The sequence below is a fragment of the Rhipicephalus microplus genome, chromosome 5, assembly GCF_043290135.1.
Source record: "Rhipicephalus microplus isolate Deutch F79 chromosome 5, USDA_Rmic, whole genome shotgun sequence".
Classification (NCBI taxonomy): domain Eukaryota; kingdom Metazoa; phylum Arthropoda; class Arachnida; order Ixodida; family Ixodidae; genus Rhipicephalus; species Rhipicephalus microplus.
Genome location: NC_134704.1, coordinates 13079940 through 13096565, shown reverse-complemented (window position 1 = coordinate 13096565; position 16626 = coordinate 13079940). Strand labels below are relative to the sequence as shown.

At 41.5% G+C, this 16626-nt stretch overlaps 1 protein-coding gene across 1 annotated transcript; it reads right to left on the bottom strand.

The window, feature by feature from the left end:
- Positions 1-535: 535 nt before the first annotated feature.
- BckdhB (Branched chain keto acid dehydrogenase E1 subunit beta) lies at positions 536-16391 on the bottom strand. Its single transcript, XM_037426164.2, has 7 exons — positions 16131-16391; positions 15874-16020; positions 15019-15335; positions 6184-6363; positions 4673-4783; positions 1765-1851; positions 536-824 (listed from the first exon to the last, which is right to left on the bottom strand). Exons 1-7 carry the CDS (start codon positions 16288-16290, stop codon positions 684-686), a joined length of 1143 nt encoding a protein of 380 aa, XP_037282061.2. The 5' UTR covers positions 16291-16391; the 3' UTR covers positions 536-683.
- Positions 16392-16626: the final 235 nt, after the last annotated feature.

Below are 16626 nucleotides of genomic sequence, written 5' to 3'. Positions count from 1 at the left end.
TAATATATTGAGGGGCATCACCCGTGATGGGGTGCCCCCATTCAGAAAATTTTTTTAGTGCGCTTAAGTAATTTAAAGATGGCCACCGCTATCCCATGCGAGAGATGAATTCGTGCATGGCGATACCAAAATTACAGTGTTGTTTTCCAATGTTTCATAAGTTTTCTGTTTCTCACAAAATCGATGCGATATGTAGACGCTGACATTGAATTGATTGCAGAAAAGTGCACAAACCAGAAAATTTTTGGTATTAATATTTTATGACCTGTCATCTGGCTCAAAATATATTGTGGCACTGAAAATTCAGAAATGTTGTGCAAGTGATAGGATCTGAGATTTAATATATTTTGTTGAATCAGAATTTTCAAGCAGAATCGAAGTTTGAATCCGTTAATATCTCAACAGTACAAATGTACAAATCTTGGCAAAAAAAAATATGCATCAGACATTGCAATCGGCTTAACTATAAAAACACTTGACTCCTGAACAGCATTACAACACTGACTGCAATTATTATTTCTAAGTTAGCATGCTGTTTTACCTTGGGCCCACAATGACCGTTTATTGTTCAACATTATTCGAACCTATACCATAGCCTCTTTATTTTTCTGAACTTGTCTTGCACCAACACAGCTGTTTCGATGCTGGTATTCGCTGAATTTATAGTTTTCACTTGCTAGAAATTAATAGTTCATCATTTTCTTGATGGCATCAAAGCATCGCCACTTGTCTGGCAGGTAGAACGGCTCGAAGATATGTGGGAATGGAGTGTCGAACCCAGTTACCCTCTGTACTGGAGCTTCAAGGCTCAGGAAGCACTCCTCCTGCATGAACCATAAGGCTGCAGTTATAATTCAGTATGTCGCTATGCAATTATACACAACCTAAATAAAATAGCTTTTCGAGTGCATAGTGAATATTGTATACAACATAATTCTGGCTGTAACTTGGTTATGATTATAGTAAACAGTTAGGTAAGGTTGACCACTAGTATATTCGTAATTATGTTAGCTATTGGCAAGGGTTCTTTTGAGGTGATGCTTTCTTACCAAACCCTCCAGGCTGCTATAAAGCTGCTTATACAAAAAAAAAAAAAAAAAAGGATCACACACCCTTTGAAGTAACTGGAGTTTCGTCTCTTAGTGCAGCTGCTCCGTTTTCACTACAATATCAAAGAGTTCTTATTGTGATGCATGTGTGTAATGCACAGTTATCTAACCTTAGTGCTGCAATTTCGATCATCCTCGTGACACAAATATTACCATGTCTGGGAATGCTCAGTGTGAGGGTTATGGTGAAAATGGAAGTCGCGAAACGCATTTTTCGCGAGTATACGCAAGATGGTGCACACGCTGTTTTTAAATTCAACCTGTTTTAGTGCGAAACGAAAATTTCACTGGCTCTGCACAGTGATCGAAAGACATTCTCATCATTGAAATGTTTGTAGTCATAATGAGTCATTTTTGCCTCCCAGGACAATGAAAGCTCTGGCGCACATTTATTCATATGGTGTGAAGCTTCTACATAATGTCTTAATGAGCACATCTCAGCTAGAATGAGGGCCATCTCAAATGAAGCTCTGATTCCAAGCCGCACATCCGAACGGTCAATGAAGCTACAAGTACAAGCTCAGAAGTAAGATTGACTATCTTCCTGTGGTAGGAGTTATTATCCGGGATCCCGGTTCAAACATGGGTGTGGCAGTTCAGTGCACTCTACTATACTTTCAAGGAGTCTAGCTCGTACAATGCATCCTCAACATACCTGGATTGAGGCAGCAATCTCAGCTCCGAGTCCTGCTGTAAGAGGTGCCTCGTGGGCAACTAGAAGCCTCCCAGTCTTCCGCACAGACTGCAAGTTGAAAGGGAATTCATATATTTAATTTTCTTCGTGAATTCTCCAATTCAGAGGCATGCATGGAATGACTACGTTGCATACCAGGAATGGGGGCATTCTGAAAGCTGCTCAAGTTTTCGAAGCGGTGAAAGGCATAGGTTTAAATATAAGCCGGATTTTTCTTTTTTTTTTTCACTTGCTCGGTAGACATGATATGGACATGAAATAGACTCTAAAGAGAAAAACAGTTTACCATGCTTGCTGCAAGAGGACTCTCAGTTAAGTGAGAACACGCTCCAAATGAAAATGCAGGCAGCCATGCCATGTTGGAAGTTCCCACCCCAGTCACTGTGATGTCGTTGATTTATACATAGACTATAGGTTCTTAATCAGTAAAAATGAAGGAAATTGTCCTCGGAGGGTGCGAGAGACATAACGTATTGAATTTCAAGAAATTTTTTTACGCGCCAATGGAGCCTAAACTCGAAAGAAAAAAAAAAACCACACATCCGTGACGTCACCATAAGAAATTTTGGCGGGAACGTTTAAAAGTTATACTTCTGACATTTAAGCCCATATGTACACTAACATTAAAAAAAAAAAATCATCAGTCTAATTCGTTCTTTCCCTTCAGTCGATAGTTATAGCGCGAGAACAAAACGACGACACAGAGACAAGAAGGACACGAAAGACACGAGCTCCTTCTTGTCTCTGTGTCGTCGTTTTGTTCTCGCGCAACAACTATCGTCATGCCATACCAACTAGCCCAAGCTGCCACACTTCCCTTCTGTGTTCTTTCGACGGTGGCCCGAGTTGCGTCTGTTACTCCCACGGCGATACCGCGGTTATCGCCTCTTGGCCTCCTGCCCGTGAGGTAAGCGCAGACTTCTTGCCTCTTCTGCCGATAACACCGGCGACTGCGTCGCGATGAGATTGCTCCACAGGTAGCGACCGCGGATTTAGTAACCCGATTACTGACTGTTCCGTCAGGAAAGCGGCGTGTCCGCCGTCTCTGTACTAAACACGTTCGCAAACTTCCGCTCGTACAGTACAGTTCGTAGCAGCACGCCAGAAAACACGCAGTTACTGGTGAAACGAAATTCCGCGAGTCTCTGAGCTGTCCCACTCGTCGCTTACGGCCGCGTACTAGTGAAGAAGCCCTACGCGGAATGAGAGCTAATCGGTGCACCAGGTACCAGTCATCAAGTGTTACAAGTGTTGAAAAACAAGAAGCCTGCGCTTTTCAAACGATAATCACGCACCGACGATCGCAAAAACGAGAACACGCGTGCTTTACACGTAATTGCAGAACAGCCAGTGCGCTACGGGGAGTGACGGTTAACTACGCGTGCAGCGTTAACGCGTCAAGAGGCGGATGAAGTTTCGAGCATCCGGCCGCAGTTGGACGATGTTCCGACTCGCTAGTTCGCAGGAACGTTTCTCGAGTAACTGCACGCTCGTCTCGTCGCCGCGCTGCGCGAGATAACGCAGCAGGGCTCCGACGCGAATCGCCGGGCTGCAGCGCGATAAGCCAGCCCCCACGTTACTGCCCTCGCTGTCGCCGTACGCGAGCAAACAGCTTTGAGGTCTTCGCTCGCACCGCTGCTACCGTTACGGCAGCAGCTGCGCGCCTGATGGTGTTTGCTGTGCCGCCCACGCGGTAGGGCAACGAGAAAATTGATAAAATTATGGAGTTGCACGTGCCGAAACGAGGGGCATAGCCAGATTTCTTTTTTTTTTTTTGCGGAGAGGGGGGGGGGGCTCTTTGATTTAGGGGAGGGCGCCCCCGTAATATGGTAATTTTTCGCTCCGTATGCCATGGCGAAGAAAAAAAAAATCCGGGGTGGGGAGGCACGAGGCCGGGAGTGCCACACCCTGGCTACGCCCCTGGTCAAAACTAGTATGCGATACAAAGGCAACCACAAAGGGGAATGAATACTCAGGGTTTGTATATAGTCCGTGGGGGGGGGGGGGGGGCTTTATTTTAAAAAAAAGGGCTTCCCACAGCAGCAGTGTTGTTTTGGCAGTAGGGATGTGTAAGTATGAATTATAATTCCAACATTATTATTCAATACTCTTAAGTATTTGTAAATTGCTAGAGACAGTTGGCTTCACAACAAAGAGCCCCCCCCCCCCCCCTCTATTGACTACCCAAGTGTTTTAATGCGGAAGAAAATCTAACTAAACCGGCATTTCTGCAGACCGAAATGCAGGGCCACTTAAAAAACCTTTGCTAGCACAAAAAACAAATAGCTGAGGAAGAAAGAGTGAAAAGCAAGCAGGTTGGGTGCTGAACCTGTTGCTTCCTGATGTTTCTTTCTCAGATTTTTTAAAATGTTTTTTCGTTAACACGAACATAGATTTCTCACATGTCCACCAACTCTCCAGACAATTTCTGCTCAGCTTCTATGGCTTCCTTGGAATGCAACACAGTTCACTTTCAACAATACATAATTGATTAGACTGTGCCGAATGATGTCATAATCCATGACATCACAGACTCAACAGCAGCATCATGTGCTATTCTGAAGACACTTGCCAACAATATAACCTTTCTTTCGTTTTAGTACAACATACGTAAGATGTATCTGTCTTTGCTGCCACATTCCTTTATACGAACAGAGAATACCTACCTAGCAGAAAAATACAAATGGGGAAAAAAGTATTTTCGAGTTGTAAGATTTCTTTTGGCAGCAATTTTCTGTAGGAACTATTTACCTATGATTATAACTGATATTTTCAAACACAATTTTATGCCTTTGTTTCGTCTAGTGCTACTACTGTAAAATACATGGCAGCATGATGGATACACTCAACAGGATGATCAAAAACCCACGTTGGCCACAGTTTCCTTGTCCCATGGCATCAGTGTGCAAAGGTCGATGAGCTCACAGGACGCATTCAGCTTGTCTTGAACCATCTGAGCCACTTCCCGCAGCACGTGCACCTGTCACCGCAAAAAAGGCATTCAAGTCGCATCAACATTGATAAAGGTTGTTGCACCCAGGTCAAGAATTCTTCACGCTGAAAAACGCCCCATGCACATGTTCAGACAAAAGGCCGCTGCTTGATAAACGCAGCTGTTTGAAAACCTGTAATTCGCTTCATAAGGGAGAAAAGTTAGCATTACAAACACAGTAAAATGGTTGAAAATGGCATCCCAGTTACGACGGCTGCTAGCCACAAGACTTTCCTTAGAAACATAAAACAAAAATGCCCTTTATTTATTGATTTTTTGAACTAGCATAAATGGTAAGCTGAGACTGCATCGATTCCCTTCCCCCTTCTTCCGTTAAATAATATGAAACTTCAGTCCTGGTTTCCGTAGGAGTGTGATTGCTTATGTCGCGGTTTTGTTTGCTGCGTTTGCCGAAAGAAGTGCCGCTTTGACTGGGGGAGCGTTCGATGCGCATGCACTTTCGGAGTTCGTGCCAAGATGTGGCTGCTGTTTCGTTGGGCCACCCGCATCCTTCTGAAACCTACAGAACATTAATAATAATAACATCTAGGGTTCAACGTCGCCCAAAACCACGAGATGATTATGAAAGACGCCGTAGTGGAAGGCTCTGGAAATTTTGACCACCTGGGGTTCTTCAACGTGCACCAAAATCTAGGCACACAAGCCTCAAACATTTTTGCCACCAGAAGCATACGGGATTCGATCTTGCTACCTTCGAATTAGCAGTCGAGCGTCATAACCATTAGACCACCGCGGCAAGGCAGCTTCCAGCACATTGCTCTCGGCCATGCATCATGGTTTGGTACCAAACCTACAAATTTTGGCTCATTGGCCACGATGGAATAGGAGCTTTCCCTAATTTGGGAATGCACTTCTCTGCTATGCAGTTTGTCCTACTAATGGCAGCTAGCCTCTTACTAAAAGCAATGCATTCAAGCGCAGTTTTCTTGCGCTATGACGTGGAAAATATTGACTCGGCTGTCCTGATGGATAATAGAGAAGTCCCAGCACGTGCAAGTAGCTCCTTGTTTTCGCTTTAAGCACCACTGGTGCGGCCATTAGTGGGGCGATTTGTATCGCAGAGGAGCACACTTGCGGATGAGGGAAATCTCCCATTCGGCTGCGGAATTGCATGAATTTGAATCAGCGAGATTCCGGTGTATGTTTACATAAACGCTTCTCAAGATCATAGCGCCGAGTGTCACAAAAAAAAGTCTGGATTGGACTGGGTTTAATTTTTGTCTATGCGGCGAGATCATGCATAGAAATCTCGATTTCTGGGAGATTTTCAAGCATAATAATAAGTAATGAGTAAATTAGCAAATAAGCAGAGCAAAATAAATGAATGAATAAGTAAATGAGCAAATAAGTAGGAATTACTGAAACACCTGTGTGCCCCAGCCAAGGAGGGTAATGTCATCGCCTTCTTGTAAGACTTGTGCCTTGTCAAGTGGGAGGGAGTAGTCCTTCACGGGAACTTGCTCCACAGCCAAACGGTACAGGATTTTGGGCTCGAAAAAGATGCAAGGGTCTTGGTTCTGGACACAAGCCCTCAGAAGACCCTTGGCCTGCACAGTGGGACCCGCAAATACTAAGTCCGTCAATCCTGGTACGCTCACTTATAGCCAGTTATAAGACGAACATCGAAGACTTCAAACAGTGTCTGTATGCACAACACTCCTTGGAAGAACTTCAAGATACATTAGCATTACATGCTCCCTATAAGTTCTAGGGAATTCCATCATTATAAAGCAGAAAAACAAGAATAAGCAACTACCAGCCACTTTCACTGTTCTCGTTTTACAATTTATGCACACTGGCTTTAAATGTGAGACATTTTGTTTTGTGTAACTGCAACAATAGAGCGCTTTAGAGTGGGGTTCATAGAATTTACATTTTAGGGTATGTATGCTATTTCCACAAACATCGCACATACTCAAAAGGTTAGTGCATGATGCATGCACTGTGGCAGCAAGTGCTATGTGTAGCTTTGCATGCCCTATTTTAAAACTACCTATTATGTAAACATAATGCCTTGATCTCTTAATTTGCACAAATAAAAACTGACATCATTTTGTTTAGAGATACTTGATAAAATGTGCACAATTCTAAATGACAATTGCAGTATACTTTTTATTACCAGATACTAACCTCAATTCACCACACATTCTCATATATGTCTCTAACTGCATGCCTTAAATATATAAACTTAATGAAGTCAAATTTTGCATTTAAAATATCTATATCGCATTGTCTGTTGGGTTCCTTTATTATAAGGGCTCTTGCACCTTTCATTTATGTTTTCTAAAGTTGGAGCGTATTTTGTTCAGCCAGGTAACGGAGGTAATGTACGTCAGCCATGTACGTCAGCCACGTGCGTCATAAGGAACATTGTCAGCTGCGCACAGGTGCCAGCTGTTGCAAAGCCTTTGTGACTTCCTGTTTTTAGGCCACGATTATAAATAGATGAAGAAAACTTTCAAGTTAACACTTTTTAGTTGAGTATTTGGTGTTATGCACATTAAACTATTACGCACTTGTAGAGTGCACGTCGTGTCAAACAAATAGCGAATAGAAAAAACACTGCGACACATTGTTGGCTTACAACAGCACGTTATAGTCTTGAACCTGAGAAGACAGAAATTTTAAATGACCAACTCTTTTCCATTAAAAGCTATAAAAAATAAATAAAGTATATATTCACGTCCAGAATCAAACACTAAATAAACTAGGCATATAACTTGCAAGTTTTAAATACCCCACCGAAAAAACAATATGCAAGCAACCGTTACAGGTCATCAACAGAGTGACTTTCAGGATACACAAAATTTCGCACAATGCTCTCTTGTGGTGTCACGACATTACCAAGTAAGACTTCCTTTTTTTTTTTCAATCAGCAATGCCATAAGTGGATCAGCTCGTGATAGCAAAGCTCTGCTACGTCGTACAAAATGGCTTAAATGGACACTACAATGAAACAGAGAACCAGTATACATCGATAAATTGCAGTCTGAAAATGCTGGTGACTTCAATTTAACCATTATATGTTTGTCAACAAAGGATTTCTGAAAATCGAGGTGAAAGTATCACTATACTACAGCACTGAAATCTTCACAGGAGATGTGGCAGATTTCAAAGCCTAATTTTATAATTTCGGCAATATTAGCTCAGCAAACTTTCCTGAAACTTTGCATGTCAAATCTCTAGACCCCAAGAGGACAAGGCACTTCATTTTTATCAAGTAGAAATATATGTATACCCTTGTAAACGATGTCAAAATTCATGACATTAGAGGGTTGGTGCCAAAATTTTAAGATTGTGTCACCACTCACATTTTTTTCTTTTCGTGCCTTCTTCAGACAAGTGTCACTATTTTGGTATTGTGATGAAGTAATTCACTAAGACGAGAGAAAACACCTTTTCCAATTCTTTTAGTGTCCCTTTAAGGCTTATGGTGCCATACATATGACGCACTTTTACAACGCTAGATGATATCCAGCAATGTGACTGAATGAACGGGTATGCTAAACAAGCCCACACATTTGCAGAGAAGCGAACTGCGAACATTTTATCTCACTTGGAAAACTACCAAACGCCTGACATACTCATGCTTCTCCAAACAAACAGAAAAGAGACATGGATACAGGGCACGCAAATGTCAGCAATGTGCGTCAATCTACTTGAAGAGAACATTTCGAAAAAAAAAAAAAACAGCAAGACAGCAGCTGACTGCAACTGGCATGTAAACAACTTGGGAAGGATAAAGCCAGCTGAAATTCTACGCAGTTCTTGTCAGCAGGAACTGTGTAGAATTTCAGCCGATTTCAGAAAATGTTTTAATGAGTGCCTTATTTATAAAATTTATTTAAAAAGCTACTTCATTAGTAAACTTTGGCAAATACCAATAAATTTCACATTCACTTTTCTGTCAAGTTCACTAATACTATGGGCAACATTCGAGCGTTATGAACATTTGTTCAGCACTCGACCCAATAAGTGTTTGTTGTTTAATTAGTTAGTTTTGCTTACGTGATGTTTCCCACTTTAAGAATAGTGCTCACAAAGTAGTACTTTTTTATAAATACACTAACATAAAAATATAACAAGTAAACCTTCTCCGGCACAATAGCTGCTTCAAATTAGGAAGTCTCCCTGACAGTGTTTACTTCAAGACCTCGTTCTGTAATACTTATAAACTATGTCACTTCTATTTTCACAATGTTATAATAGACATCAACTTAAAAAGGCTACTCAACAGCCACATGTTAATTTTGTTCCTGTGTTCTGCATGTCACAGAATATACAGTTACATTTCACACCTTATTCCAATGGCAAGCAAAGCCTTTACAAGAGGTTCTTTACTGGGTGCTGCTGAAAGCTGCTAACAAGTAATTACTCTTTAGTTTTCATTTACACTGATATCACGTTGGCAACAATAAAAACTGCATCTTTCACAACTAGTACGAATAGAGAGAGGTTAACTTCCAGCTTTTAAAAATGATATAAACATTACAGCTGTTGAAAGTTGCTTTTCTTCCCCTCAAATTAGACTGCACTAAAAAAAGTCATAGCTTGTTTTTTTTTTCTTTTCCTGCAAGTGAGAGTACAAGAAAACATAAGCCTTCAAGCACAACAAGCCTAAAACTTTCAGCAACTCATGTTCCCACCAGCTTTTGTGCCTCCTCATAAATAACAAACAGCCACAGGAATTTCATGGTCGCCAATAATGAAATGTTTACGTCACCTTTTAATTGTGAAAGAACATCGCGAACCGGCCTTTTGAGCACTCACATTACCATGTTTAACATCCTACGAAGGAACTGCATAGAATCATCTTTTCAGTGGTGTTTCAGAGGTAAAAATAAGTGAACAAAAAACTGTTTCAGCAATTCCCATTGCAGATTTTAAAATGTCTCAATTATGAAATAGCAGCAAATAAAAAATATTAGAGACAAACAACAACATAAACAAAGGGGGAAAAGTGGGAGTGGGGGGCAACAGCTGCATAGGTTCAAAAGCGTCCTAGTTCTAAGTTATGTTTGCATGCAGTGAGTCAGGCTTCCAACTACTGGCACCGTGCCACTTACACTGGTGTGAGACCTGTCAAAGCTCCGTGCAAACGGCTGCTGATATCAGCTCTGGCACCCTTACAATCCGACGCGAAAGTCAGCTCCAAGCGTACGCACTGGCAGCAGACAAGCGCAGCACAACGATAAGAAAGTGTCAATGACCTTGTTTTGTTAACCAATCGCTGAGCTAGTTCAGTAACCAACAAGGGCAAACTAATCGAATTTTCAATTCATGTGAAACCATATAGCTGAAGTACATTCTGTTACCAGTAATATGTTTTCTCACAACTAGGTAGGTACTCTAGCACAGTTAAGGCTTGTGTTAATTATTGTTAAGAAAACGTCACAAGCTCTTACTTTTATTTAATATTGTGACGAAAACATCATACTAATGTTCTCCCATTGATTTTTTTTTTTTTTCACGATGGTTTGTCACATAGTAATACAGAAATATGCTGCCACTACTCCCAGTTTGAAATTTTACAGTCTAAAACCAAAATAATGATCAAATTTTTCTAATTCATGTGTGGTACTACATCTGTAAAAGAGTGTAGACACTAATTTTAAGGGTTAAATTAACTGCAGCATAGGGTTTACGTTGAATGCTTTTGAAATTGTAGTTCATGCTGGAAGCGTAAAAGGTTAGCTATTTCAATTTTAAAACTGAGCACATAATAATAATTTATTTCTTCAGACTCATCATGACACCTTTCATGAAAAGACCTTCCTTATGACAAATTCAGAATGACGTTGAAGACACTAGTACCCGCAATCTTTTTCAGAAATGCCTTCACATATTTTTCAAATGTGGCTGTATTATGCCAGTATGCATCCCCAAGCTAGTTAAGAAGTCCTCAAGTGTGTGTGCAAAATTTAAATTCAACAGAAGAAGATGGACAATTTTAATTGCTGTCAATGCTTTCATAGCTCAACTGAATTCCATGACATTGGGTTCTTTCAATTGTCAGCTATATAAATTCTTATATCATGAGGGCATTATGAAAGATATAACTGCCATAACAATATATCAGTAGATGTGACTGAATCAAATGTTCTTCAACTTTCAATTCGTTACTGACATCACAGACACTAAACATGTATATGATGTGAATACACAGGTTTTTCATTGCAAAGAGAGAGCTTAGTAAGCAAAGAAAAATGAAGGAGCATTCGTAAATTAAAAAAGAAAAGGAAGAAAGATTGAAAAAGCATTTATATGCAGTCACTTTTCACACTTTTTTTTTAAAAAGACCAATTTTTTTTTTATGTTATCACAACATACGTTTCTTTAATGCCAAAACCATCTCAACCACTGATGCCTACCAAACAGGCCCACCATGCCAGTACAAGCCTGTCTATAGGAACACTACAGTCATTGCCCATGAGATTACCGTACTGTACACATCCCCAACACATGGCATGATATAATCAACTAACAAGCTTACATAAGTAGTAAGTTCTCAGAGATGATAGGTTACATCAACTGGTTTTCCTCGCGTCAAGGTCTTAGCTTGTACTCGGACAAGCATACATTAATGTAGTACAAGGGATTTGTAAATTACGAATAAAAAAAGAAAGTTGTAAAAGTTGTACAGACTGGCACAACCAGTGTGAGAAGCATTCTCCATGAGATTGGGTCTGCACAAATGTCGGACCTGTAAAAGAACCCATGTGGTCTGCCGTAACTAGTCATACTTTATCCTTTGCTGACGAAAGGCTCGAAAATGAATGCTGCGGCAAACAACAGTGTAGCTTTTGTATTGCATGATTGAACGGCAGCTCACTTACTAAATAAAAAAGAAAGACCAGAAATGCATAGAGGTGTATTAAGTATGAAGCACTTTAAGGGCCCGAGCTGTCGTATTCTTTCATTGGCTGTTGTACGCTGTGATCATATACAGTCATTGTCGCTTGGTGTAACACAGGCTGTCGCATAATGAGCATGCACTTGCATCAAGAAGTCTTGTTCCTCTTTTTGTTTGAGTGGCTTGATGATGATGTATAGCATAGCCACATGTTGAACATAGAGTGCGTGTTGTTGCCAAGGAGAATTTTCTTTCTATTGTTCTTCGAGCGCTTGGACAATGATACTAAATGCAGAGCACTTCTGGGGCCCACTCTCTCATATGTTATTGTCGCTTCGTGTAATACAAAGAAAACCACATATAAAAATAGAAAAAAACAAACAAACAGAAAGCAAGCCAGAAATAGAAACAGAGGAAAAGAAAAGGGAAAAAAAGTGGAAGATAGAAACAAGTAAAGAGATATAACAGGACAAAAAAAGCCGGAAAGTAGAAATCCGAAGAGAAACAAAGAATGTCGCCAAGCTCCGCACTTCTTTTGGGCATGGCACTACTAGCGCGAAGCTGCCTTAACTTTTTTTGGTGCTTCTGTTCTTTATCTGTGTAAGAGTGTGCTGCTACTCAGTTATGAAGTACAGCGAAATAACACAAACATATTGTAATAGCACCTGTTGTTCTTCAGTTTCCTTTCTTTTTCGATTTTCGTGCTACAAGGATATTGTTACGGCAAAGAGAACGAGAAAGCTTGTTCGGGCTACAAGAAGACGTCTCTCATTGCCGCTTGGGCAGCAGCTACACTGCTTGTAAATACACCAGCTTTGCGCTCGTGAGGGTACTGTCTTCGTGTAAGATTTGGTGGAAGTGCAGAGTAACAATATGTAGGTCTTAGAGTAACAATATGTTTAAGAAACACCACCTCGCCCAAGAAGTCATCCTGACAACTAGCCCAAGTTCCAGCCATGTTGGAGGCCTAGTAGTTGACATTGCTTGGGAGACTGCAGGGCAAAATGTCAGAAAGCAGTTTTGTGCTAAATTGCTTACTAAGTTCACACATCAGCGAAAGTGAAAGTATGCAGTGTACTACCAATAGAGCACAATGAACGGGAAAAAAGCTTCACTTAACAGCCACTGGCAATGAATTTTTCATTTTTAATGAATGTGTCATCAGTGAGCAGCATGTATTACTGAAGTGTTATTGAATCTGCAGGGCTGACAATTGTCTCATTTTATCATTAAGTGATAATTAGCACATGTGTACATTAATCATACACCGGATAGTAGATACAACAGAGGTTCCAGTGCATTTGCTTCCAAGGTTTTTTGCGCCGTATTTTTACAGACCCTAGTCTTGAAGGTCACACTGAGGACCTAATGGCTCTCCATATTCCGGTTTCTAAATCATTTTTGGCAAATGTTAGCAGCAGCATTATTTTTTACATTTACAATAAAACTGTCTAATCTACAGGGATTTTTATGATGAACATAATTCGAGCATAAAATAGTGACAGTTTATTTATGCCCACACTCCTTATACCTAGGCTTTTTATGCAGTCCATAATTTCACTGCTGCTTCTCTTTAAGTGGCACTAAGCATTACTCCAAGGCACTACAGTTGAGAAGACCCTTGACGGAGCTGCCAATACCACGACATACGAGGACGCTGCCCTTTCATACAAACAGCTGCTACATTCATTTACTATCAGAGATGACTCATTCACTGTCTGAGTCATGATAAAGTGCACAGAGTGTAACTTCCTTGTGGCTGCCTGAATACAGATGAGGGTTGATAAGGAAATACCCAGCTGAGAGAGCTGTGGCAGGGAAAACAAATGAAAACAGAAAAGGCAGAGTCAAACGGTACCAGCGCAGTGCTTCTCATCTCATACTCAGAGCCGTTTTTGAAGAAAATTTGGGCAGAGTAAAGCACATATGGAGAGTGCTACTTTAACACATGACTTTCAGCACAGCTTATTTATCCATGTTGAAATGTGCCAGTTGACTGAAAATACTGGTTTTCAATTTCTTGGCTTAAGATGAGAAATGCCGAGAGTTTTTATACAATGGAATAGAGCTCCTCAGAATATAACTTCGACATGGTTGTTGCCATGGTGCAGCCTTCCAGTTTATACGTGTTATCCAATTGTCTTCTCTTGAATCCATGTCTGCATGCCTTACCTTCTTCAATGATTAGTAACTTCTACATCTTTGCACCGAACAGGTCTTGTTTTTATATTGTGTAACGTCACAACTGCATCATTCAACTAGTATCCAACTGGCTAGGATTTCTGCTTGCTTTCATTAGCAAAGCATGTACTTGTGATAATTTCTTGTGTGCTGTAAACAATTTATTTGCTGTTATCTCAACTGACTTCATATATCTCGCTATTTATTTTTATATACTGCAGCCCTGCTCGCTCTATTACTGGGTGGTAATAATAGCACATGTCAAATGTAGACATAAAATAATTCAATGACAATGAATGCACATTTACATACAAATAATTCTAGTGTCCAACTGTTCAAGAAAGAAAACTGTGTTTGTACAAGTCCACTCTAGGTTGACTCAATAGGAGGATCACACACTGAATGCTATGAGTATGGGAGGTCTAGTGATCTTCATACTTAGAGAGTAAAGCACGTCAATTTGTGTGTGCAGAAAGTTTAAACATTCAATTTCCTGACATGTTCAGTGTGTGGCTAAGATGAGATTGGTCAGAGGAAGATGAAAAGTTGACATATAGTGCTTTCTCTGGTGCACACTAGCTATTAGCCCACCAATACTTTTGAACAAGTTAATTTCTGGGCAGACGTTTCTGCAACATTAGATGTTCTATCCAAATGCATTCAGCTTCACAATTTCAGAAACCAAAACCATAGTAAATTGGGCAATAGGTGGTGACAGGTTCGATTGAGGTGAGATTGCATACAGAAGTGGGGAAAAAAAGCACAAGTTTATCTGTGCTCTTTCATAAAGCATGAATCACGTGGTTAGCTTAGAGCCTTTCCATTGTATAGATTTACGATCATGTCAAAGACATGGTTTTAATTATGTCATTTTTAACCAGACAGTTTAACCATGTGAAAAGCATGGTTAAAGTAACACAAGGATATGTTTTTATATATACCATCCGCAAGTGCAAACTAGCACTATAATCTTGATGTAGTACAGTTCCTGCATGAACCTTTCGCGTTTTCACGGTACTAACTGTACAGATGGCTTTTTTTTGCTGAAACCACCTGTTTGATTTTGTTCCGCTAGGTGTTCTGAAGTATTTACATTCCCAAGTGCTGCCATCTGCATGCTTCCTTGTGAGCTCAGATGACATGACGATGGGGCGCTGTGTGCACGCACCTGGATAGGACCACGCGGCATAACAATCCTCAGCCCCGGCACATGGGCGAAGAATGCCTCGGGGCTCTGTGAGTGATACAAGGCGCCGTGGCCGACTGCACCGCATGGTGCTCGCACCGTCAGGCCGCCGCAGTTGAAGAGACCTCCAGACCGATAGCGGTACTTGGCCGCCTCGTTGACGAGCTGATCGAAGGCGGGGTAGATATAGTCCGCGAACTGCATCTCGGCGACAGCTGTGGCGCCGGCGACAGCCATCCCAATACCGAAACCTGCGATGCCTTGTTCACACAGCGGCGTGTTGAACACGCGGTGTTTACCTGCACGGGGCACATAAAAGCGACCATAAGCTGCTGTTGCAGCGAAAGCTGCCGTCAGTGGACCTCCTGCGATGTAGATCGTCGTGCGAGCGCAGTAACCACGACTCCGCGACATATCAAGGGTAAAATTAATTGCAACACTGACTGCTGGCGAGCCAGTTGGTACATACTGAACATGAAACAGCTCGCGTAGACGGGACCAAATGTTAGAAGAAGCAAACATATACAGCGCTGTGTATGTTTGCTTCTTGTAACATGTGTCCCGTCTAGGCGCGCTGTTTCAAATTTAATATCAAGAGTGCTTCGTGATAGCACTGTTCCGATTACCCGCGAGTGAATTGGACGTTACGCCTTCAAGTCGGCAAATTCACCGCATGAACATGAATCGTACATAAATGCACACCACTATAATTAAAAGCAGGGGTAGAAATCAAGCGCTCGAAACTCGGAAATGACAGGCCAAGAATTGCAAGATGCCGAGCCAACCACGAGACACCCCCTCGCAGCAATGCTATCCGATTGACGCATGCATACGCACCATACTTGTCTTGTAGGCCGACTGTGCATCGAAATACACCACCAAATGCCACGTCTTCCCCAAAGACCACGGCAGTCGGATCACTGGACAACGTTAGGTCCAAGGCGTTAGTGATGGCTTGGTAGAGGTTCAACCGTGCCGTTTCGCCTTGGGGATAGATAAGGAAAAAGGATATTTTTGTCGATTTGTTCGAAAATAGCGAATTTGTGGAATATTTTAATGTCCCAGCAAGTGCATAAATCTGTAAGCACACAAACCATCTGACGAGGACGGTGTGTCAGGTACAAACGTGAAGTGGCCCGCCGACCGCTTCTGCACCTCGCAGCTGGACGCCACTTGTTCCCATCGCAGTTTTCGTGGAGAAACCTTTTTCTGCAGAAGTGCCCGCACCGTAAATCTGAAAGTTATCAGGCTCATGGTGTACTCGCCTAACGTATGGTAAATACGGCCACTTCCTTGCCCACCGCGATCACACCATATGAGCGCCCATCCGCACCCCAGCAAGTGCGGGCATACCGTTACACCAGAGGCGATGTTTCGGAGTTGCATATTCGTGATAACTCTCTGCACAGTGTGCGTGTTGCAGTAAATAAAAAAACACCACATATATCCTGCATAAAATAAGTTAATTAGTTGCGTTAGCGACTATAAATAAAGGAAAACTTGCCTACGAAGCTAAGTATCAACACTAGCTGCCAGGACGGCTTTATTTGCGCAAGATTTGCATCTCGCCGTATCTTATTTTTTATCTCC

Excerpts from the sequence above, each read along its gene's own strand:
- BckdhB (XM_037426164.2), bottom strand. The coding sequence starts at position 16,290 with ATGAGCCTGATAACTTTCAGATTTACGGTGCGGGCACTTCTGCAGAAA. Across the intron at positions 1,852-4,672 it reads ACAAGGAAACTGTGGCCAAC|TCTGTGCGGAAGACTGGGAG; the intron begins GTGGGTTTTTGA and ends TTCAACTTGCAG. Across the intron at positions 825-1,764 it reads AGATTGCTGCCTCAATCCAG|GAGGAGTGCTTCCTGAGCCT; the intron begins GTATGTTGAGGA and ends TGGTTCATGCAG.